Consider the following 24,204-nt stretch of genomic DNA (forward strand, 5'->3'; position numbering starts at 1 on the left):
ATGATGTATTAGAGACATACAGCAGCATCCCATATGGTCTAGCGGTTAGGATTCCTGGTTTTCACCCAGGCGGCCCGGGTTCGACTCCCGGTATGGGAACGAGTGTTTTTGTTAGTGTTCTTACTTCTAAATAAATATTGTAAGCAATTCATTTATATTTATTTAACTAGGCCAAGTCAGTTTTAAGAACAAATTATTATTTTACAATAGCGGCCTACCCCTGGCCTAACCCAGACGACGCTGGGCCAATTGTGCGCTGACCAATGGGACTCCCGATCACGGTCGGGTGTGATACATTTGCTCACATTGTATATAGACTTATTTTTCTACTGTATTATTGACTGTATGTTTGTTTTACTCCATGTGTAACTCTGTGTTGTTGTATGTGTCGAACTGCTTTGCTTTATCTTGGCCAGGTCGCAGTTGTAAATGACAACTTGTTCTCAACTTGCCTACCTGGTTAAATAAAGGTGAAATAAAATAAATAAATAAATACAGCCCGGGATCGAACCTGGGTCTGTAGTGACGCCTTTAGCACGGAGTTGCATTTGCTTACGTATTTCTACAATGACGCGTACATCCATCACGTGCCAATTGGCGACGAATATTAAATCAATCAGTCAAGCTGCTACTGACTGTTACACTATTATGAGAAAAGGTCCTTACATTAAAGGAAACATTGATTCCCCCAACTGATAAAAAAAATAGTGTGAAAAATAATTTAGGAAGCATCGGTGAAAAACCGAGGTTGGAGGAAAACATGGAGATGCTCTTTCGCATGTTCTCCACTAGGTGGCAGCCTAGTACCATCAAACAGCCTGACCTGGTCAGTACAGACTGTGCAGTACTATTCCATCTCATCTATCAAAGTTACTCTACTCTTAGCTTCATTTCTAGCTTCATTTTAGAATAAGTGGTAGTTGAACTAACTACTTACCAATTATTTTTATAACATTTAGTAGTTAACACATTTGAATCACCCTGTAATAAAGACCACAACTACAAAAAAGATAAGTTTCTCATTCCATTACTTTTTAGCCAAGTAAATTTGATTTCCCGCAGCTTGCGGCTGATTCTTAGCCTGGGTTCTAGACGGTTTGTGCCGTTACGCCACTCCATGCCAACAGACTGGAACCAGGCTAGCTGATTCTCACAAATCTCCCCCCCCCCCAAAGACTTAATTTCCTGTATATTGACAGTATGTCATGTGACACAGAGCATTTTGCATCCTGATTGATTGGCTATTAGGATTCACAGTATAATATTTTCCACTTGCTACCATACCAAAAAAAATATATATAAGATTAGGGGAAAAGGCCTTGTGACCAACAACTATCCTGTCCAGGGGGTGTAGAAATACATCAAACAGACTCAAATAATAGATACGGACTCAAACAAGTCCTCCATGTAAAGAAAGCATTTGATTTTATTAGAATTACATACAGTACCCAATCCTGTACAACATTTTACAACTGCCACTTTTGTATTACAAAAATACATTGAAAACAACTGATGGACAAGATAAGAGTTTCTACCACAACTAAAACACAAACCCAGCTTCTATCCTAGTTGTCAGGCTTCTATCCTAGTTCAGGATTTTAAGTAATTCAGACAAAACAGAAGAAGAAGAACAAAAAATAAAAGGGAAAATCAAAGCAAAAAACAGTATCGTGATTTCTTCTGAACATTACGAAGCAGGATCAGATCACTCGCCTATTAACTTTACTCTGAAACAAGCTCTCTATATTTCACATTCGTTTAAAAGCCTCAAGTCTGTCATTTTGGACAAAGCTTCAGTGAATATCAACATTATTCAACTTCAACATTCTTTTGTAAACAAGTAAATACATGAACGATATCGGAGTGTTGATGTTTACTGGCAAGCTGTTAAGATTCCGCTTTGTGTGACAACATGCTACCAATAACAGAACAACCCACTGATGCCATGTACACACACACACACACACACACACACACGACTGAAAGGTGTAGTAGCATGTCGTTTCTCCTAGCAACTGTCTACGCCTAAACTGGCAACTCTACTTCCTATATAGTGACCTACTCAAAGAATTAGATGTGAGAAAACCTTTCATTGAAGAGGATCTGTAATACTGACCAGAGGCTCTGTAGGACTAGTAGTAGCGCCCTATTTAGGGAGATATCTGAGATGTCGTCACTGCTCTGAGCTAAGTTTTGTAGTTTAAGCTCAGGGGTTGTTAAGCAGATAGCAGATCCTAGACCTGTGGTTAACGAAGCCTAAAAGAACAGGTCAAAAGCACTGAGGGCTTCTGTCTCCATCTGCTGATTGGCCGACCCCGATATGAACTCCTCCAGGAAGTTCTCACCGGAGGTCATGATTGGCCCATCTAGACCAGGCAGTGGCATTACTACACCGTGATTGGCCGGTTGTAAGGTCATCGCCTGCGAGGCTCCATCAATCGCATTCCCCCCACACGCCAAGTTCCCTCCCCCTTCTTGCCCATTGGTGGTCAGCATATCCAGGAAGCCCGTGCTGTCCGGTGATAGATTGCTGGCAGTCGTCGCGGGCGACAGAAGTTCGGCGAAGAACTCGTCGTAAGCCGGGCTGTCGTAGGCGGAGGTACTGGAGCTAACAGTAGAGGGGGAGCGAAGGTCGGCGCAGTCTGGTCTGCGGGTCACTTCCTGTCCTACTGCAGCCCCCTGGTAACCCAACATCTGATTCAGTTTCTCTAGTTTCTTCTTCTTGGCTTTCAGCTTCTTCAGCAGCTTGAACCTGAGGGCTTCTGTCTCACTGAGGCCGGCCGGAACCTTCGAGACCTGGCCACCGGGATCTTGATTCCTGGAGGAAGAGATTTTAGGGAGCTTCGTGACTCCCGGAGAAGGAGGAAGTGAGGTCATGATAGGATACGCTGCTGTAGTGTTGTCGATAGGGGGTTTTCGCGAGGCGAGGGCGCCAGGCTGACTTGGTGTCTTCCAGACACCATTTTGAGGGTCAATTCTTTGAGAGAGGAGTTGGGTTGGAGGTGAAGTCTTGGAAGAGACATTGTTTACGTTTGTATTTACGTTCCTGCTCCTGGCCTGGAACCCTCCGTACATCTCGGCGGCCTTCACCGGCAGGGCCTCGTTGTCCTCCTTACTGAGTCTGGGTTTGGGGAGAGGCGGAGGCTTCTTCAGCCTGGCGTCTGGGTTGAGGGGAGCCATCTTAGGGGTCTGTGAAAGCTGCTGGAAGCGGTTGGGTGTTGAGTGGTTGGGTTGTCTCTGGGTGCTGGGGGGAGTGGGGGTGGAGGTGGGGTGACGGCTGAGCAGGTACGACCAGTGGGAGTTGGGGTGGGGAGGGGGAGGGAGTTCAGGTGTGCTCTGCAGAGAGTTGGAGGTACTGGGGGTTTTGGGGTGGGGCGGGAGAGGGAGACCAGGTGTGCTCTGCAGAGAGTTGGAGGTATTGGGGGTTTTGGGGTGGGGCGGGAGAGGGGGAGGGAACTCTGGTGCTGCGGTGCTGGGTTCCACACATGATGGTGACATCATAGATACAACGGAAGGCAGGATTATTTCACCGCAGTTTCCAGGAAGTGCCATTGGTTTTGTTGTTGATTTGACCACCTTAGCTGCTGCAGCAACTGGAGTGTTGGATGCCATTTTAGATCTATTGCTGCCCCTCCTGACCTTGGGAGGACTAGGAGTGAGTTCTTCAGAGTCGGTCTCAGACGGACCGTCACTGCTGTCAGGGAGAAACTCACTGGCCGTATCGGGTGACGTTGGCCTTTCGACGAGGTCTTCATCGTCTGTTTCAGAGGGCGTTTCAGATTCAGTGGGTATTTCATGGGCAGATGGGGTCATTTCATGGGCAGATGGGGTAATTTCATGGGCAGATGGGGTAATTTCATGGGCAGATGGGGTAATTTCATGGGCAGATGGGGTCATTTCATGGGCAGATGGGAGGGTCTCGGTCTCAGATCTAGGAGCAGAGAGAAAGCAGACGTCTCTTCCATTTTGTTCGGGAGCCGGGGTGATGTCGTCCAACGTCCTGCTCTCCGAGTCCATTTTGACCTCTACGAGCGTCAGGGTGACGATGTCATCGTGGGAGAGGCCTTCGAAGGTGTCGAGCAGCGTGGCAGAACCAATGGACGGGTCACCGGCTGTTACCGGGGTGTCCACGATGTCGTTGTCGGTATTGTCAGACACCGTCAGCGCCTCAACAACGGCTGTGTCATTGAGAGGGAGAGAGAGGTCGTGAGACCGGGACTGGACCGGTACATCAGCATGCACGGAAGTGGAACCAATGATGATGGGAGAGTCTACGTTATTCGTTAATGTTGTGTCCATATTGTTATCTATATAGTCAGCAGTTATGGTGGCGTCCATGTCTGCGTCATCAGAGACCGTCTGAGAAAGGTCAAGAGATTCATTAACGACAAAGAGCTCGGATAAGTGAGGTCGCTTCAGTTCTTTCTGTATCAAGGAAGTGCTAGTCAGAGTTTTGGGATGAGAAGAACAGGTTGTCTGTGGGTTGTCCGGTCGGTCTGTCTCCAACTCCCAGAAGACAACATGGATCTCTCTAGGAGGGACCACCAGCTGGGTGTGCGAGACACAGTCAGGATGCTTCAGGTCATCAAACTCTAACCATGATCCTGTTGGAAGAGAGAATGTTAGGAATCGGTTTTATACACAGTTACCAGTCACAGAGGAATGGGTTTTAGACACAGTTACTGGTCACAGAGGAATGGGTTTTATACACAGTTACTGGTCACAGAGGAATGGGTTTTATACACAGTTACTGGTCACAGAGGAATGGGTTTTAGACACAGTTACTGGTCACAGAGGAATGGGTTTTAGACACAGTTACTAGTCACAGAGGAATGGGTTTTATACAGTTACTAGTCACAGAGGAATGGGTTTTATACACAGTTACTAGTCACAGAGGAATGGGTTTTAGACACAGTTACTGGTCACAGCGGAATGGGTTTTATACACAGTTACTAGTCACAGAGGAATGGGTTTTAGACAGTTACTGGTCACAGAGGAATGGGTTTTATACACAGTTACTGGTCACAGAGGAATGGGTTTTAGACACAGTTACTAGTCACAGAGGAATGGGTTTTATACAGTTACTGGTCACAGAGGAATGGGTTTTAGACACAGTTACTAGTCACAGAGGAATGGGTTTTATACAGTTACTGGTCACAGAGGAATGGGTTTTAGACAGTTACTGGTCACAGAGGAATGGGTTTTATACACAGTTACTGGTCACAGAGGAATGGGTTTTATACAGTTACTGGTCACAGAGGAATGGGTTTTAGACACAGTTACTAGTCACAGAGGAATGGGTTTTATACACAGTTACTGGTCACAGAGGAATGGGTTTTATACACAGTTACTGGTCACAGAGGAATGGGTTTTAGACACAGTTACTAGTCACAGAGGAATGGGTTTTATACACAGTTACTGGTCACAGAGGAATGGGTTTTAGACACAGTTACTAGTCACAGAGGAATGGGTTTTATACACAGTTACCAGTCACAGAGGAATGGGTTTTATACACAGTTACTGGTCACAGAGGAATGGGTTTTATACACAGTAACTAGTCACAGAGGAATGGCTTTTATACACAGTTACTGGTCACAGAGGAATGGCTTTTAGACACAGTTACCGGTCACAGAGGAATGGGGTTTTAGACACAGTTACTGGTCACAGAGGAATGGGTTTTAGACACAGTTACTGGTCACAGAGAAATGGGTTTTAGACACAGTTACTGGTCACAGAGGAATGTGTTTTATACAGTTACTGGTCACAGAGGAATGGGTTTTATACACAGTTACTGGTCACAGAGGAATGGCTTTTATACACAGTTACTGGTCACAGAGGAATGGGTTTTATACACAGTTACTGGTCACAGAGGAATGGTTAACATGCTCCCTCTCAGACCATTCCTCAATAGTAGGAAGGTGCTGAATCCTTGTGATAAATAAATGGATTATTGAAGGTATTTCTGGTGTCCATGTCTTTTAGAGTTTCCACAACACAACGTAAAGAGACCTACCGATTGGCATTTTATAAACGCTACACATTATTGGACAGACTGACTTTTCAGTTATAAAAAATCTAGATTTGTTTCTATCCTTTGATAATGGAAGTATGAATAAAAATAACACAAATTCACTCAGTGACCAGTAAACAACAACAACACGAATGAAAAGACAGTCGGATTCGCCCGAGGGGACAAATAAAAAAAGTTATACTGAATTGAGTTGAAACAGACACTAAATTTAAAAAATGTTTAAAAAAAAAGACAAACTGACCGTCAGGTCTGCGTATCCAGGTGACAAAGTGGTTGAGCGGCTGGTCGTACTGTAGGACAGTGGTGACGGAGTATCTCTGCTGCTGGAAGGTGAAGGAGTACACACTTAGGGCGTTGTCAGGGAGACCTCCTGCAAAATGGAGCACAAACACAGGAGACATCCTGGAAGAAACGACACAGGAAATGTCAGGAAACAGAAGAAGAGACAGCACTCATCTCCTCTCCTCCACCAAGTGCACTAACTGAATAAATAGGTAAAGACACAGAGAGAATAGAGGAAAATGGATATGGAGAGAATAGAGACGGAGAGAGAATAGAGACGGAGAGAATAGAGACGGAGAGAGAACAGAGACGGAGAGAGAATAGAGACGGAGAGAGAATAGAGACGGAGAGAGAATAGAGACGGAGAGAGAATAGAGACGGAGAGAGAATAGAGACGGAGAGAATAGAGACGGAGAGAATAGAGACGGAGAGAGAACAGAGACGGAGAGAGAACAGAGACGGAGAGAGAACAGAGACGGAGAGAGAATAGAGACGGAGAGAGAATAGAGACGGAGAGAATAGAGACGGAGAGAGAATAGAGACGGAGAGAGAATAGAGACGGAGAGAATAGAGAATAGAGACGGAGAGAGAATAGAGACGGAGAGAGAATAGAGACGGAGAGAGAATAGAGACGGAGAGAGAATAGAGACGGAGAGAGAATAGAGACGGAGAGAGAATAGAGACGGAGAGAGAATAGAGACGGAGAGAGAATAGAGAATAGAGACGGAGAGAGAATAGAGACGGAGAGACGGAGAGAGAATAGAGACGGAGAGAATAGAGACAGAGAGAATAGAGACGGAGAGAATAGAGACGGAGAGACGGAGAGAGAATAGAGACGGAGAGACGGAGAGAGAATAGAGACGGAGAGAATAGAGACGGAGAGAGAATAGAGACGGAGAGAGAATAGAGACGGAGAGAGAATAGAGACGGAGAGAGAATAGAGACGGAGAGAGAATAGAGACGGAGAGAATAGAGAATAGAGACGGAGAGACGGAGAGAGAATAGAGACGGAGAGACGGAGAGAGAATAGAGACGGAGAGACGGAGAGAGAATAGAGACGGAGAGAGAATAGAGACGGAGAGAGAATAGAGACGGAGAGAATAGAGACAGAGAGAGAATAGAGAATAGAGACGGAGAGAATAGAGACAGAGAGAATAGAGACGGAGAGAGAATAGAGACGGAGAGAATAGAGACGGAGAGAGAATAGAGACGGAGAGAGAATAGAGACGGAGAGAGAATAGAGACGGAGAGAGAATAGAGACGGAGAGAGAATAGAGACGGAGAGAGAATAGAGAATAGAGACGGAGAGAATAGAGACAGAGAGAATAGACACGGAGAGAGAATAGAGACGGAGAGAGAATAGAGACGGAGAGAGAATAGAGACAGAGAGAATAGAGACAGAGAGAATAGAGACGGAGAGAGAATAGAGACGGAGAGAATAGAGACGGAGAGAGAATAGAGACGGAGAGAGAATAGAGACGGAGAGAGAATAGAGACGGAGAGAGAATAGAGAATAGAGACGGAGAGAGAATAGAGACGGAGAGAGAATAGAGACGGAGAGAATAGAGACGGAGAGAATAGAGACAGAGAGAATAGAGACGGAGAGAGAATAGAGACGGAGAGAACAGAGACGGAGAGAGAATAGAGACGGAGAGAGAATAGAGACGGAGAGAGAATAGAGACGGAGAGAGAATAGAGACAGAGAGAATAGAGACGGAGAGAGAATAGAGACGGAGAGAGAAGAGAGACGGAGAGACGGAGAGAGAATAGAGACGGAGAGAATAGAGACGGAGAGAATAGAGACGGAGAGACGGAGAGAGAATAGAGACGGAGAGAGAATAGAGACGGAGAGACGGAGAGAGAATAGAGACAGAGAGAATAGAGACGGAGAGAGAATAGAGACGGAGAGAGAATAGAGACGGAGAGAATAGAGACGGAGAGAGAATAGAGACGGAGAGAGAATAGAGACGAAGAGAATAGAGACAGAGAGAGAATAGAGAATAGAGACGGAGAGAGAATAGAGACGGAGAGAATAGAGACAGAGAGAATAGAGACGGAGAGAGAATAGAGACGGAGAGAATAGAGACGGAGAGAGAATAGAGACGGAGAGAGAATAGAGAATAGAGACGGAGAGAGAATAGAGACGGAGAGAGAATAGAGACAGAGAGAATAGAGACGGAGAGAGAATAGAGACGGAGAGACGGAGAGAGAATAGAGACAGAGAGAATAGAGACGGAGAGAGAATAGAGACAGAGAGAATAGAGACGGAGAGAGAATAGAGACGGAGAGACGGAGAGAGAATAGAGACAGAGAGAATAGAGACGGAGAGAGAATAGAGACGGAGAGAATAGAGACGGAGAGAGAATAGACGGAGAGAGAATAGAGACGGAGAGAGAATGTAATTCTCCTCCACTGAACTGAAAGTTCCGCTATTTTCTTCCTATAAGGACATTTCAATTATGGAAATATAATTTAAAAATTTCATTTACTTCCTGAAATGAAAAAAAAAACAGAATTGACCCCAACCCCTAGTTGAGATCCACACCAGGTATGAAAAGGTTAAAGGTCGCGCCCTCACCTCTCCAGCACCAACATCCTGGCTTGCTTCGTCTTATTACACTTGTTGCAACGTGATTGGTTGGCAGCATTGAGAGGGTGCCAATCAGTAACCACCTTGGTGAAGGTGGTGAGGGTCTTCTTACATCTGAAAGAAAAATTAATTTGATAGTTTATGTTTCTTCATCTGAATACTGACACACACTAGTGACGTGTGGGAGGGTTTAGGGTCATTAAATATTGTGTGGATGAAGGGCTGGCGGGTTGAATAAATAATAATAATTTAAAAAAAGAGAAAACAATCCCTTAAAGTATAATTATTGTGCATTTTATATCTATAGGCTACATTGAGGTTAATCTTTCATTATCTGGCATCAGTGCATAAATCTAAGCTTTAGGGCCCAACTGCACCAAATAGCCGACAAGCCAGTCGCCCAATGCTTTCGGGAATGGGCAGAAAAAGTTAACATTGATCCATGGTGGCAAAAAGAACAATGTCAGCGTTTAATTCTGTAAGAGAAAAGCTGCGAAATGGAGAGTTGAAAATAAAGAGAAGGGAGGGACGGAAAGTAATGTTTGGAAAAGATTTGTTGAAGTGGTATAAGAGGATGATAGCAGTTCCGGCTACGCTGCGGCTACATTACGGCTACGCTACGGATACGTTACACAACGGCTACGCTACGGCTACGTTCCGGCTACGCTACGGATACGTTACACAACGGCTACGTTATGGCTAAGTTCCGGCTACGTTACGGGTGATTATTGTGAGAGGCGCTACAGAAATTCGACAGTCACAAGACGGGGACTTCAAATAGGCCTATGGCACGTCAAGAGAACTGTAGCCTACTGTTCAGATAGGTTAAACAGAAACTGAAATCTGGACACTGACTGTGGGTCTATAACCTCTCACATAGCCTTAACATCAACTCCTGCAGAATTCATTATTGCAGTAAAATTATACACCAAAATGTAGGCTACATTTTGACTCAGGAACAGAAGAAATATGATTTCTTTCAGTATCTTGAGAGATTGCGAATGGCATTTAGATACCGTCTGTAGAGGTGCTGTCTTTATCAGCATCATAAAAGCTGATAGTATATCAACAACAACAAAATATACATCCAAGACGAACTGAAATCTGATCAGAAAGATGTTGGGTCATTTTTACTATTTCCTTACAACCGGTCAAACTGAACATCGTTCCCCGTTTCTTTGGGAGGGTTATTGCATTTTCTCCCCGGTGCCTAAACGCATTTGCTCTGCGAAAGAAGCAGAAATGACTGAGAAAACTTTTTGTTGAATGACATTCTGGTGAGCAAAGGGTTGATTTAGTCGTCTAGGGCAACATGTAATAACAGAATAGAAGCTGTATGTATCCAATTAGAGAGCTTGGAAATATAAGGTTATATCTTCAAAAAGATGACAGAATTGTCTTTAAATTTCCAAACCCTTAATGGTTTATAATGGTGTATTTTTTTTTTTTATCTTGTATTCTTTTGAACTTATCATGAATTGGGGTATTTAGAGTACTATACAGTGCATTCGGAAAGTATTCAGACCTCTTGACTTTTCCCACATTTTGTTAAATTACAGCCTTATTCTCCAATTTATTAAATACATATTTTCCTCATCAATCTACATGTATGTAAAACATTTTTTGCAAATGTCTAAAAAAAATTAAGAAATACCTTATTTACATAAGTATTCAGAGCCTTTACTATGAGACTCGAAATTGAGCTCAGGTGCATCCTGTTTCCATTGATCATCCATGAGATGTTTCTACAATTTGATTGGAGTCCATCTGTGGTAAATTCAATTGATTGGACATGATTTGGAAAGGCACACACCTGTCTATATTAGGTCCCACAGTAGTTGGTACATGTCAGAGCAAAAACCAAGCCATGAGGTCGAAAGAATTGTCTGTGGAGATTTGGGGAAGGGTACCAAAACATTTCTGCAACATTGAAGGTCCCCAAGAACACAGTGGCCTCCATCATTCTTTAAAATGGAAGAAGTTTGGAACCATCAAGACTCTTCCTAGAGCTGGCCGCCCGGCCAAACTGAACAATTGGTGCAGAAGGGCCTTGGTCAGGGAGGTGACCAAGAACCCAATGGTCACTCTAACTGTGCACCAGAGTTCCTCTGTGGAGATGGGAGAACCTTCCAGAAGGACAACCATCTCTGCAGCACTCCACCAATAAGGCCTTTATAGTAGAGTGGCCAGACGGAAGCCACTCCACAGTCAAAGGCACATGACAGCCCGCTTGGAGTTTGCCAAATGGCACCTAAAGGACTCTCAGACCATGAGAAACAAGATTCTCTGGTCTGATGAAACACAGATTTAACTCTTTGGCCTGAATGTCAAGAGACACGTCTGGAGGAAACCTGGCATCATCCCTACAGTGAAGCATGGTGGTGGCACCATCCCGACGGTGAAGCATGGTGGTGGCAGCATCATGCTGTGGGGAAGTTTTTCAGCGGCAGGGACTGGGAGACTAGTCAGGATCGAGGGAAAGATGAACGGAGCAAAGCACAGAGAGATCCTTGATTAAAACCTGCTCCAGAGCGCTCAGGACTTCAGATTGGGTCGAAGGTATACCTTCAAACAGGACAACGACCCTAAGCACACAGCAAAGACAACTCAGGAGTGGCTTCGGGACAAGTCTCTGAATGTCCTTGGAGTGGCCCAGCCAGAGCCCAGAGTTGAACCCGATCGAACATCTCTGGAGAGACCTGAAAACAGCTGTGCAGCAACGCTCCCCATCCAACCTGACAGAGCTTGAGAGGATCTGCAGAGAAGAACGGGAGAAACTTCCCAAATACAGGTGTGCCAAGCTTGTAGCGTCATACCCAAGAAGACTCAAGGCTGTAATCGCTGCCAAAGGTGCTTCAACAAAGTACTGAGTAAAGGGTCTGAATACCTTTGTAAATGTGACATCAGTTAAATCTGCAAACATTTCTAAAAACATGTTTTTGCTGAGGATTCTTATTTTATACATTTTAGAATGAGGCTGTAACATAACAAAATGTGGAAAAAGTCAAGGGGCTTGAATACTTCCACAATGCACTGTATAGGTAGAAACCATTGAACAGAACGAGGCCAGGTCAATAAATACATTTTCACAAAAATGCAGATAGAACCGTACAGTCCCAAACTCTCTAAATAGCCTACCAAAATACCAGAAATTAAATAGCCTACCAAAATACCAGAAATTAAATAGCCTACCAAAATATCAGAAATGAAATAGTCTACCAAAATATCAGAAATTAAATATCCTACCAAAATATCAGAAATTAAATATCCTACCAAAATATCAGAAAATAAATATCTTACCAAAATATCAGAAATTAAATATCCTACCAAAATATCAGAAATTAAATATCCTACCAAAATACCAGAAATTAAATATCCTACCAAAATACCAGAAATTAAATATCCTACCAAAATACCAGAAATTAAATAGCCTACCAAAATACCAGAAATTAAATAGCCTACCAAAATACCAGAAATTAAATAGCCTACCAAAATATCAGAAATTATAAGCGAAAACATATCCTGATCCTGACAAATAAATATTGTACCCCAGGTCTGTTAAAAAATGTATTTTCTATATTCGTGGGTTTGGGTCAGGTGAGGGCCTCAGATTTTCACTATCACATATAGTCGGGTGGTTACAGGGCGAACAAACAGCTGACCCCACGCACCCCTAACACACACCATCTGATCCCGTTGATGTCGGTCAGTTTCTCTGACATTGCCTTGTACACTCCCATTTCTGTCAACATTTACCTCCATGTCGTTGCCATTCAAAAGACCAGTTCAACACAGAGACGCAGCTTCTCATATTCACGAGGGGCCGCAGTGTTTCGCTGGTCTGCGTACCCACATGCAGCAGCCACCCCCCCACGCCGTGCGAGCAAAACATTTCAGCCGGCCCCTCTTGACAGCGCGGCTGTAAACATTTTGCCATGCTCAGCGTGTAGTTACTGGACCTAGTTTCTTGAAGAGTCATAATCACAACAATAAATTTACACTATTAGTCAGCCATATTTTATTTTGGCTCTTTGTACTGAGAAAATGTTGTCCAATAACTGCTATCTGTATTGGAACATTGGTAGTGGTTTCTCAGAGCCACAATACGACCAATACACAAAAACCGGAGGAAGGAAATTAGGAAAGGAAATGAGATAAACGTTTGTTTTCATTCATGACTCACTTTCCAAATCGATTCCTATCCTTCTTCTTAAAAAAATACATTCTCAGAGCAAAAGACTGGGCTCTCCAGCAGTACAATCACCACGTTGATATAATCACTTCACCAGTCTTCCCCTGCCCTCTCTTTTATGCAGCCCATCTCAGCAGCGTGTTGCGCCTGTGTAGGATGCTGTTACAGGCCAGGTGATCTGTCCACTGAAAGTAGGAGGAGGGAAGAGGCAGATATCTGCTCTCTGATTGACCATTAAGGTTCATACGACATAGTCGACGGCATCGCGGCGGGAGTCGACGGCGGGAGTCGACGGTGTGGCTCAGTTGGTAGATCATGGTGTGTGCAACGCCAGGGTTGTGGGTTCGATTCCAACGGGGGGCCAGTACAAAAAAAAGAAAGCATGAAATGTATGCATTCACTACTCTAAGTCGCTCTGGATAAGAGCGTCTGCTAAATGACTAAAATGTTTAAAAAAAAAATGTAAATGTAAAATGACAGTATTGCAGTGGGAGTATACAGTATTGCAGTGGGAGTCGACAGTATTGCAGTGGGAGTATACAGTATTGCAGTGGGAGTCGACAGTAGTGCAGTGGGAGTATACAGTATTGCAGTGGGAGTCGACAGTATTGCTGTGGGAGTATACAGTATTGCAGTGGGAGTCTACAGTATTGCAGTGGGAGTCTACAGTATTGCAGTGGGAGTATACAGTATTGCAGTGGGAGTATACAGTATTGCAGTGGGAGTATACAGTATTGCAGTGGGAGTCGACAGTATTGCAGTGGGAGTCGACAGTATTGCAGTGGGAGTCTACAGTATTGCAGTGGGAGTCTACAGTATTGCAGTGGGAGTCTACAGTATTGCAGTGGGAGTATACAGTATTGCAGTGGGAGTCTACAGTATTGCAGTGGGAGTCTACAGTATTGCAGTGGGAGTATACAGTATTGCAGTGGGAGTCGACAGTAGTGCAGTGGGAGTATACAGTATTGCAGTGGGAGTATACAGTATTGCAGTGGGAGTCGACAGTATTGCAGTGGGAGTCGACAGTAGTGCAGTGGGAGTCTACAGTATTGCAGTGGGAGTCGACAGTATTGCAGTGGGAGTCGACAGTAGTGCAGTGGGAGTATACAGTAGTGCAGTGGGAGTATACAGTATTGCAGTAGGAGTCGACAGTATTGCAGTGGGAGTCTACAGTATTGCAGTAGGAGTCGACAGTAGTGCAGTGGGAGTATACAGTTTTGCAGTGGGAGTATACAGTATTGCAGTAGGAGTCGACAGTAGTGCAGTGGGAGTATACAGTATTGCAGTGGGAGTCGACAGTATTGCAGTGGGAGTCGACAGTATTGCAGTGGGAGTCGACAGTATTGCAGTGGGAGTATACAGTATTGCAGTGGGAGTCGACAGTAGTGCAGTGGGAGTATACAGTAGTGCAGTGGGAGTCGACAGTAGTGCAGTGGGAGTATACAGTATTGCAGTGGGAGTATACAGTATTGCAGTGGGAGTCGACAGTAGTGCAGTGGGAGTATACAGTAGTGCAGTGGGAGTCTACAGTATTGCAGTGGGAGTCGACAGAATTGCAGTGAGAGTCTACAGTATTGCAGTGAGAGTCTACAGTATTGCAGTGGGAGTATACAGTAGTGCAGTGGGAGTATACAGTAGTGCAGTGGGAGTTGACAGTAGTGCAGTGGGAGTATACAGTATTGCAGTGGGAGTCGACAGTATTGCAGTGGGAGTCGACAGTATTGCAGTGGGAGTATACAGTATTGCAGTGGGAGTATACAGTATTGCAGTGGGAGTCTACAGTATTGCAGTGGGAGTCTACAGTAGTGCAGTGGGAGTCTACAGTATTGCAGTGGGAGTCTACAGTATTGCAGTGGGAGTCTACAGTATTGCAGTGGGAGTCTACAGTATTGCAGTGGGAGTCTACAGTATTGCAGTGGGAGTCTACAGTATTGCAGTGGGAGTCTACAGTATTGCAGTGGGAGTCTACAGTATTGCAGTGGGAGTATACAGTATTGCAGTGGGAGTATACAGTATTGCAGTGGGAGTCTACAGTAGTGCAGTGGGAGTATACAGTATTGCAGTGGGACTACCATGAAAAATAAAGAAGTTGTTAAAAACAGATCTTCTAGGATGACGACTAATGAGGATATTGATCACTAAATCACTGATCGAGAAATGGATGTCACAGGAAGACCAAAAAGATCATCGAGGACAACAACCACCCGAGCCACTGTCTGTTCACCCCGCTATCACCCAGAAGGCGAGGTCAGTACAGGTGCATCAATGCTGGGACCGAGAGACTGAAAAACAGCTTCTATCTCAAGGTCATCAGACTGTTAAACAGCCATCACTAACTCAGAGAGGCTGCTGCCTACATGGAGACCCAATCACTGGCCACTTTAATAATGTTTACATATCTTACATTTCTCATATCGCATGTATGTACTGTATTTTATACCATCTACTGCACCTTGCCTATGGCGCTCGGCCATCGCTCATCCATATATTTATATGTACATATTCTTATTCCATCCCTTTAGATTGTTATTAGGTAGTTGTTGGGGAATTGCTAGATTACATGTTAGATATTACTGCACTGTCAGAACTAGAAGCACAAGCATTTCACGACACTCACATTAACATCTGTTAACCATGTGACTGTGACCAATAACATTAGATTTTATATATTCTCCATTGAAAAGTGTTTCTTTAGTCCAAGACTAGGTTTAATCTACGTCCAGAAAACTGGCCCAAACAAGTTAACGACGACTCTTACTTGGTTTTGGTGGCATGCTGGCAAGTTGTTGAGATACACTGAAACTGCCAGTCATACGCGTGCTGGAAGAGAGGCTCGGCCCAGGAGTCAGCCCCGAGGAGGAGAGGCAGGACGAAAACCAGCCTCTCATTCTGACCTGCAGGAGAGGAGACAACACAGCAGGGGTCATGGTGAGGTCAAGGGTGAGGTCAAATCGGGTCCATCTGGAATCAAAGGTAATGTTAGGGAATGTGTGTGTAAGTCATGAAGGTAAGAAGACATGGTTGGGACTAACTTCTAGGAGAGGTTCAGATAGGGGATGCTAACTGGTGAGGCAACAACAACAACACAAGCATCTGCGTTAACTGCAAGAAAAACGTGCCTATTTTCAGAGTGGGGTTGTCACGATACCAACATTTTACTAACGATATCAGGCCAAGTATCACGATGCCAACATTTCACTAACGATATCAGGCCAAGTATCAGGATACCAACATTTCACTAACGACATCAGGCCAAGTATCACGATACCAACATTTTACTAACGATATCAGGCCAAGTATCACGATACCAACATTTTACTAACGATATCAGGCCAAGTATCACGATACCAACATTTTACTAACAATATCAAGCCAAGTATTACAATACCAGCATCTTACTAACGATATCAAGCCAAGTATCACGATACCAACATTTCACTAACGATATCAGGCCAAGTATCACAATACCAACATTTTACTAACGATATCAGGCCAAGTATCACGATACCAACATTTTACTAACGATATCAGGCCAAGTATCACGATACCAACATTTTACTAACGATATCAGGCCAAGTATCACGATGCCAACATTTCACTAACGACATCAGGCCAAGTATCACGATACCAACATTTTACTAACGATATCAGGCCAAGTATCACGATACCAACATTTTACTAACGATATCAGGCCAAGTATCACGATACCAACATTTTACTAACAATATCAAGCCAAGTATTACAATACCAGCATCTTACTAACGATATCAAGCCAAGTATCACGATACCAACATTTCACTAACGATATCAGGCCAAGTATCACGATACCAACATTTTACTAACGATATCAGGCCAAGTATCACGATACCAACATTTTACTAACGATATCAGGCCAAGTATCACGATACCAACATTTTACTAACGATATCAGGCCACGTATCACGATACCAACATTTTACTAACGATATCAGGCCAAGTATCACGATACCAACATTTTACTAACGATATCAGGCCAAGTATCACGATACCAACATTTTACTAACGATATCGGGCCAAGTATCACGATACCAACATTTTACTAACGATATCAGACCAAGTATCACGATACCAACATTTTACTAACGATATAAGGCCAAGTATCACGATACCAACATTTTACTAACGGTATCAAGCCAAGTATCACGATACCAACATTTTACTAATGATATCAGGCCAAGTATCACGATACCAACATTTTACTAACGATATCAGGCCAAGTATCACAATACCAACATTTTACTAACGACATCAGGCCAAGTATCATGATACCAACATTTTACTAACAATATCAAGCCAAGTATCACGATACCAACATTTTACTAACGATATCAGGCCAAGTATCATGATACCAACATTTTACTAACGATATCAGGCCAAGTATCACGATACCAACATTTTACTAACGATATCAGGCCAAGTATCACGATACCAACATTTTACTAACAATATCAAGCCAAGTATCACGATACCAACATTTTACTAACGATATCAGGCCAAGTATCACAATACCAACATTTTATTAATGATATCAAGCCAAGTATCGCGATACCAACATTTTACTAACGATATCAAGCCAAGTATCACGATACCAACATTTTACTAACGATATCAGGCCAAGTATCGCAATACCAACATTTTACTAACGATATCAAGCCAAGCTAAGTAACAACATGGTAGCAGCACAAAACATGGTACAAACATTATTGGGAACAGACAACAGCACAAAGGTCAAGAAGGTAGAGACATCAATACATCACACAAAGCAGCCACAACTGTCAATAAGAGTGTCCATGATTGAGTCTTTGAATGAAGAGATGGAGATAAAACTGTCCAGTTTGAGTGTTTGTTGCAGCTCGTTCCAGTCGCTAGCTGCAGCGAACTGAAAAGAGGAGCGACACAGGGATGTGTGTTTGCTTTGGGGACCTTTAACAGAATGTGACTGGCAGAACGGGTGGAGGATGAGGGCTGCAGTAGATATCTCAGATAGGGGGGAGGGGAGAGTGAGGCCTAAGAGGGTTTTTATAGATAAGCATCAACCAAGGACATCTAGCCGCTCGAGGGCATACAGACCTCTGGTGTAAATGGGAAGATGCACAGGACAGAGGAGTGAAGGAGACGAGACCAAAAAGACAACATGGGAACAAGAGAACATAAAATACCAACAAACAAAAAAATGTTTAAAGACTCCACGATAGAGGCATTTGGAATATCGCACAAAGACATAAATTCAAATTAATCGACTTAATTCGATATATCGCCCAGCCCTAATTTGGGGCATAACTTTTGAGTGGTTTTCGGGGTGATTTTTTTTAGCAGGTCACACGTGTTATATGATAAAACAATCATTCTGAACTACGATGTTCTAAATTGGAGGACGGGTTGAATTCTGTGCTCAGTCATTCATTACCAGAGAGATGGCAGTGATCACACAGGGAGAAGACTCTCCTTCAAGTGCGTAGATGTAGAGTGATAGATCACCCCCGCAAAGTTTTATTCTCATGGATGAGCCATTTTGAGATCAAAAGAGCGAATTATCGCCTGAAATAAAATGTGTCAATTTTCACCTCCGTAAACTTCTGTTGTTCTGGAAACTTCTCAGTGGTAGAGAACGGCTCTCGCAACGCCAGGATTGTGGGGTTTGACTCCCCGCGGGGGGGGGGGGGGGGGGGGGGGGGGGGGCAACCATTCTTAAAACGTATGCACTCAGATTCTTACCCAGTTTACATTTCAGTAGAGGCTCCAGCAGTTTAAAGATGGCCGTCCTGATGGCTTGCATCTCAGTCTGGACCCTCTGTAACACCGCAGAGGGCACTCTGACTACACCGTCTGGAGAGAGGTGAGAGACAGGGAGACGGACTCAAATTAAGTGTAAACATTCATGTAGGACCAAAAACAAAAATAAAAAAAAATACTACTTGTTTAGGACTTCTCTGGAAAGTGGAAAATGCTGTACAATGTCAAATTGAGAGGAATACACAAGAGATACTGCTAACAGCAGCTGTATTGGATCAGAGCAAGAGAGCTTACGAATACATTCTGTCCAATTCCAAATAGATATTCAGCTCTTAGCTGCCAATGTGGTACATCAATTCAAATAAACCTTAGCAAATAGATAAGTCCACCCACCTGCGCCAGTGTGTTGGTAGGCCGTGCTGAGACTAGAGGCCCGGTCGTACCTCTCACACAGATCCCAGACAGGTTGACCTACAGTGGGCCTCTTGATGGGTCGTCTGTCCCTCAGGGTGCGACAGTGGACCAGCGCTACCAGCAAGGTGTTCAGCCAATCCAGACTGTGCTCGTTCCTCCAGAACAGGTGAGGTCCGGGAACTGGGACCAACTCCCCCGTCGAGATCACTTTAGGGTCAAAGTCGGGCAACACTTCCTGCGTATAATTAATAATAGCAGTCTTTCTTGGCCGACCCCTTTTCTTTTTCGGCGGCGGTGTCAGGACTTCCACTTCCTCTTTGATGCTTACTTCCTGTTCCTCATCCTCAGTGCTTAGACATTGGGCGTTGTGAGCTCTTCTTCTAGCTCTGATAGGACCATCATCTTCCTCATCATGACTATCAGGCACTTTGCTCTGACTGAGGTCCACACTGCAGGGTCTACACCCCCCCTGTGGGGGGCACTCTTCCTCCTGCATCTTCTCTTCCTCGTCAAAGACAGGCAGATCCTCCTCCTCTTTCTCTAAAGCAGGGACAACCTCAATCATGGCAGGTATAGACACAGCCTCCAAAGCCCCAAGTGTAGCGACTTCTTCCTTCTTCTCCAAGGCGAACAGAGCTTCTTCTTCCTTCTTATCTTTCAGTAAGACACTTAGACCGTCCTTCATGCCAGGTGAAGCCTCTTCTATGACAGTTAGAGCCTCGTGCAAGACCAGGACAGGCTCCATGGTAGGGACAGGCTCCTTTCCCTCCGCATCTTCCTCCATAGCAGAGACAGCCTCCCCTGGGACAGGTAGAGAATCCTCTAACAGAGGGACAGCCTCCCCTGGGACAGGTAGAGAATCCTCTAGCAGAGAGACAGCCTCCCCTTGGACAGGTAGAGAATCCTCTAACGGGAAGACAGCCTCCCCTGGGACAGGGGGAGAATCCTCTAACAGAGGGACAGCCTCCCCTGGGACAGGTAGAGAATCCTCTAACAGAGGGACAGCCTCCCCTGGGACAGGTAGAGAATCCTCTAGCAGAGAGACAGCCTCCCCTGGGACAGGTAGAGCCTCCTCTGGGACAGGAAGAGCCTCCTCTAGCAGAGAGACAGCCTCCCCTGGGACAGGTAGGGCCTCCTCTAGCAGAGAGACAGCCTCTCCTGGGACAGGTAGAGAATCCTCTAGCAGAGAGACAGCCTCCCCTGGGACAGGTAGAGCCTCCTCTAGCAGAGAGACAGCCTCCTCTGGGACAGGTAGAGAATCCTCTAGCAGAGAGACAGCCTCTCCTGGGACAGGTAGAGCCTCCTCTAGCAGAGAAAAAGCCTCCCCTGGGGCAATCAGATCCTCTAGGAGACGGACTGTGTCCTGTAAATTAGGGACAGTTACCTGTGGAGCCAAGGCTTTCTCTGGGGCAACCACATTCTTCTTTGAGGCAGAAACAGCCAAGTGTAAGGGAGGTAAAATCTTCTCTGGGGCAGAAACGGCTACCCGAGGGAGAGATAAAGTCTTCTCTAGGGCAAATACAGCCTTGTCTAAAGGACAGATAACCTCCTTTGGTGCAGGCTCAGTGTCTACAAAAGACACTGCCAGTTGTGACGTAGGTACAGTCTTCTCTGGGAGAGGCAAACCACTGTCTAAAGTAGGTGTACCCTCCTCTGGGAGAAAGACACCATCCTCTCCCTCTTCATCCTCATCTAGGACTTCCTGGTCCATTTCCTCTGGGATCGGCCAATCAGAATCCTTGTGGTATCCATTGGCCCCTTCCCTCTCAGTCTCAGGAAGTGGATAGTTGAGGGTTTTATCCACCAGCTCCATGTCTGTGGGTTCTGATTGGCTGATTCTCTCCTTCTGTACTGGCGTTGTGTGCTTCGTCCTATTAAAACAGCCTTCCCCGTTGAGTTTGGTGCTGGTGATCATGGCGACTGGGCGAATCTCATTCTGTGATACGGCCTCCTCTGATCGTGCGCTTTTGGGGGAAGGTACAGAGTCTCCGTTCTCCAACCCACAGGGACTCTTCCTCTTCCTCCCCGTCTGTGTTTGGGGTAGAGGTGGTACGAGGCTGGCCAGGACATCTTCCAAAGGCCTGGATACCAGGGGAAACAGGCACTGTGGGAGAGAGGGTAGAGGTTATTTAAAACAGGTTAGTCAATTAAGAACAACATTGTTATTTACGGCCTGGCAAGAACCGGCGCTGAAGGAATAAATTATTCTAACGGGTAACTATCTGGGAAACTTCTTCAACCTAGAACTTGTATTTACTCTTTCTTTCAAGGTGAGGTCCAGGACAACGCTACAGGACAACATCCACTCTCTATAACGTAGGACAGTGAAAGGACACCTTAGCAGTCGGACGGCGAAAGGACACCTTAGCAGTCGGACAGTGAAAGGACACTTTAGCAGTCGGACAGTGAAAGGACACTTTAGCAGTCGGACAGTGAAAGGACACTTTAGCACAGTGTCTGGCTGCATTGACTACCAACAGTAACATAATTCACCCATGCCTTAAGTCCCTCCTAATACTGCCACTACGCCGGACAACAAAGCCAACCTAGACAAAGGACAAGACACTGAAACAATGTTTTTACAGGAAACTACTCAAAAACGGGCATCTTGTTTCAGACATGTTTCTATAACAAGCGACTAAATCGGGCGTCTCGTTTCAGACAAACTACTAGAACGTGTGTCTTTGATCCTCACTCATTGGCCCTGCTGTGTGAAATACCCCACTGTTTTTTGTCGTGCTGATTGTGCGCGTGTGTTAGCATTAGCCTACCTGTGGGTCAGTGCAGAGGGTGACGAAGTCCTGGATGCCGATCCTATAGGAACGCAGGGCCTGAGTCTGCCCTTTAGCAGCACACCATGGACAGGTCTCCAACGAGTCTGAGCGCTCCTGGATCTGCAGGGACCAATCATTATGGACAACAGAGAACATGTTAAATAACCTGATCGATATCAGGAGAAGGGGAGGGCAGCTTAGTCGCCTAGGAGACAACATACCGTAAGGCATCACAGAGCATCGTACAGCATAATTGAGCACAGGTGAGTGTCATACAGTAACATGGAATATCATTCAATATCTTTCTAAATATAATTCAGTGCTTTAGTGCAAGGGGTGGGTAATTCCAGTGCTCGAGGGCCTGATAGGTGCCACAGTTTTGCCCCCAGCTCCCAGCTAACACAGCCGACTCCAATAATCACCTAATCATGATCTTCAGTTTAGAATACAATGTGATTAATCAGCTGTGTTAAAGTGTGACGGCAATCAGACCCTCGAGGACTGGAGTTGGCCCACCCCCTGTTTAAGTGTATCAAATACAGTATCATTGATTCTAAGATATTTAGATAATATGTCAATGTCATATAGTACACTGGAGTATCAGGTCAGAGTACACAGGATCATTGAGTTTGTTAGAGCGAGTATGAAAGTATCAGAGCTGAAATATTACAAAGTCCAGTCCAATTGTAATGAAGTTCAATGATTTGAGTAGGAATTCACAGGGACATGCATTATGTGCAATGTACCAGGCCAATTGATATAACCCTCAACAACAAAAAAACATCCACACAAACGTTTCGCCTTTCGAAAGCAAAGATTTCCAATTTTCATTTGAGTATTCTTTTTGTTGGATTTTGATTTGGATACAATAAGGATATTATACCCAATATAAATCCTTAAATCCAAAATAGCTTTGCACAAGTGACAGTAAGGGTAGAGGAGAGGAAGACAATGAGTTCGACTGACTTTTTCCCAATACCCTGCAAGTGGGCCCAGGGCCCCCAAACCAGTGCCTTCGCAACTCATCACAGGCAAATCTGCTGTTCCTTGTTGTTGTTGTTGTGTCCAGCGCTAGTCACTATACATTACCATATCCCTGTGACCAACCAGGCTCACCTCCTCCGCATGAAGGGCTACGGGGGGGACAGCACATTAGCAAAGTTAACGTAGCAAAACGTTGGCATTACGTTTGGATCGCACGCTAATAGCTTAAAGTTATAGGTACGTCCTTAATTGTTAATAATAATGTCAAAATACAGTTTACATGATCATACATGAATCCATTGCTGCTGTGATACCGTATGAAACTCTTAAACACAAAAATACCAACGTTAGCTAGCTTGCTAATGGAAGGTGGTGGTGGATAGCTAGCTTATTAGCAATACAAACTAACGTTAGATAGCTAGCGAGCAGTTCGAAAATGCGCTGGACCTTAAAACCAGGCTATTATTTTTTTTACCTACCTCGCTAAAGAGCATACTTTATTCAATTTAGAGACGATGGTGATGATCACAATAATGAATCAACTCCTGCCGGTGTTGTGTTGCTTTCCATAGCGTATCCCTCTATCGTGGTCGAAACGTTCTGTTTCCGGTTTTGGGGGCTTGACGCCGGTTGTGTAACAAACTTTACCTTCCCCCCTTTTTTCGAATGAGGAAACAAGCCGTCAGTGTACCGCCTCCCACTGGCCATACAAATGTATTACATCTTATTGTCTAGACTTGAACAATGTGATTCAAATGGAGAAGAACAGCAGATTCAAGTTGCTGCGACACACAGACACTGTGAAGGCCTAGAGGTCTGAAAAATAGATGTTTCTGCTAGCTAGCCGGTAATATAGCCTAGAGTACCACTGACTTGACTGGTGTGATGAGGACTTTGTATTTAATAATAATAATAATTATGAAATCCAATCAATTTGATACATTTGATGATAATATAAGATTATATGCTTATTCATAATGTGAATAATTGCTGTATTAATACTAGTAATTGCTGTGCTACTATTCTAAAGGAGGGAACTGTAAAAAAAACAAACAAAAAAAACAAGACTAATGTAAAATAGAGTAAAATGCTAATATTTCATCCTTTGTTTGTCGTTTTCTGATTTGAATTTACAAGAGAAAAAACATTAAACGAAGAGGGGGTA

At 44.5% G+C, this 24,204-nt stretch overlaps 1 protein-coding gene and 1 non-coding gene across 8 annotated transcripts; one reads left to right on the forward strand and one right to left on the reverse strand.

The window, feature by feature from the left end:
- Positions 1–27: 27 nt before the first annotated feature.
- On the forward strand, positions 28–99 carry trnae-uuc (transfer RNA glutamic acid (anticodon UUC)). The gene has a single exon. It is a non-coding gene; the product is annotated as a tRNA-Glu (tRNA).
- A 1,300-nt stretch (positions 100–1,399) lies between these two features.
- uspl1 (ubiquitin specific peptidase like 1) lies at positions 1,400–23,659 on the reverse strand. Of its 7 annotated transcripts, none has more exons than XM_029699455.1 (9): positions 23,519–23,659; positions 23,145–23,188; positions 22,053–22,175; positions 19,261–21,385; positions 18,850–18,960; positions 15,854–15,989; positions 8,892–9,017; positions 6,273–6,433; positions 1,400–4,604 (listed from the first exon to the last, which is right to left on the reverse strand). In XM_029699455.1, exons 2-9 carry the CDS (start codon positions 23,145–23,147, stop codon positions 2,257–2,259), a joined length of 5,133 nt encoding a protein of 1,710 aa, XP_029555315.1. In that variant the 5' UTR covers positions 23,148–23,188; positions 23,519–23,659; the 3' UTR covers positions 1,400–2,256. The 7 variants fall into 7 exon arrangements, with proteins under 7 accessions (XP_029555315.1, XP_029555313.1, XP_029555316.1 ...); XM_029699453.1 differs by having other exon boundaries at positions 23,022–23,188; XM_029699456.1 differs by having other exon boundaries at positions 19,261–20,077; positions 20,246–21,385; positions 22,053–23,188.
- Positions 23,660–24,204: the final 545 nt, after the last annotated feature.

This window comes from Salmo trutta, chromosome 19 (genome assembly GCF_901001165.1).
Source record: "Salmo trutta chromosome 19, fSalTru1.1, whole genome shotgun sequence".
NCBI classification, from domain to species: Eukaryota; Metazoa; Chordata; class Actinopteri; order Salmoniformes; family Salmonidae; genus Salmo; species Salmo trutta.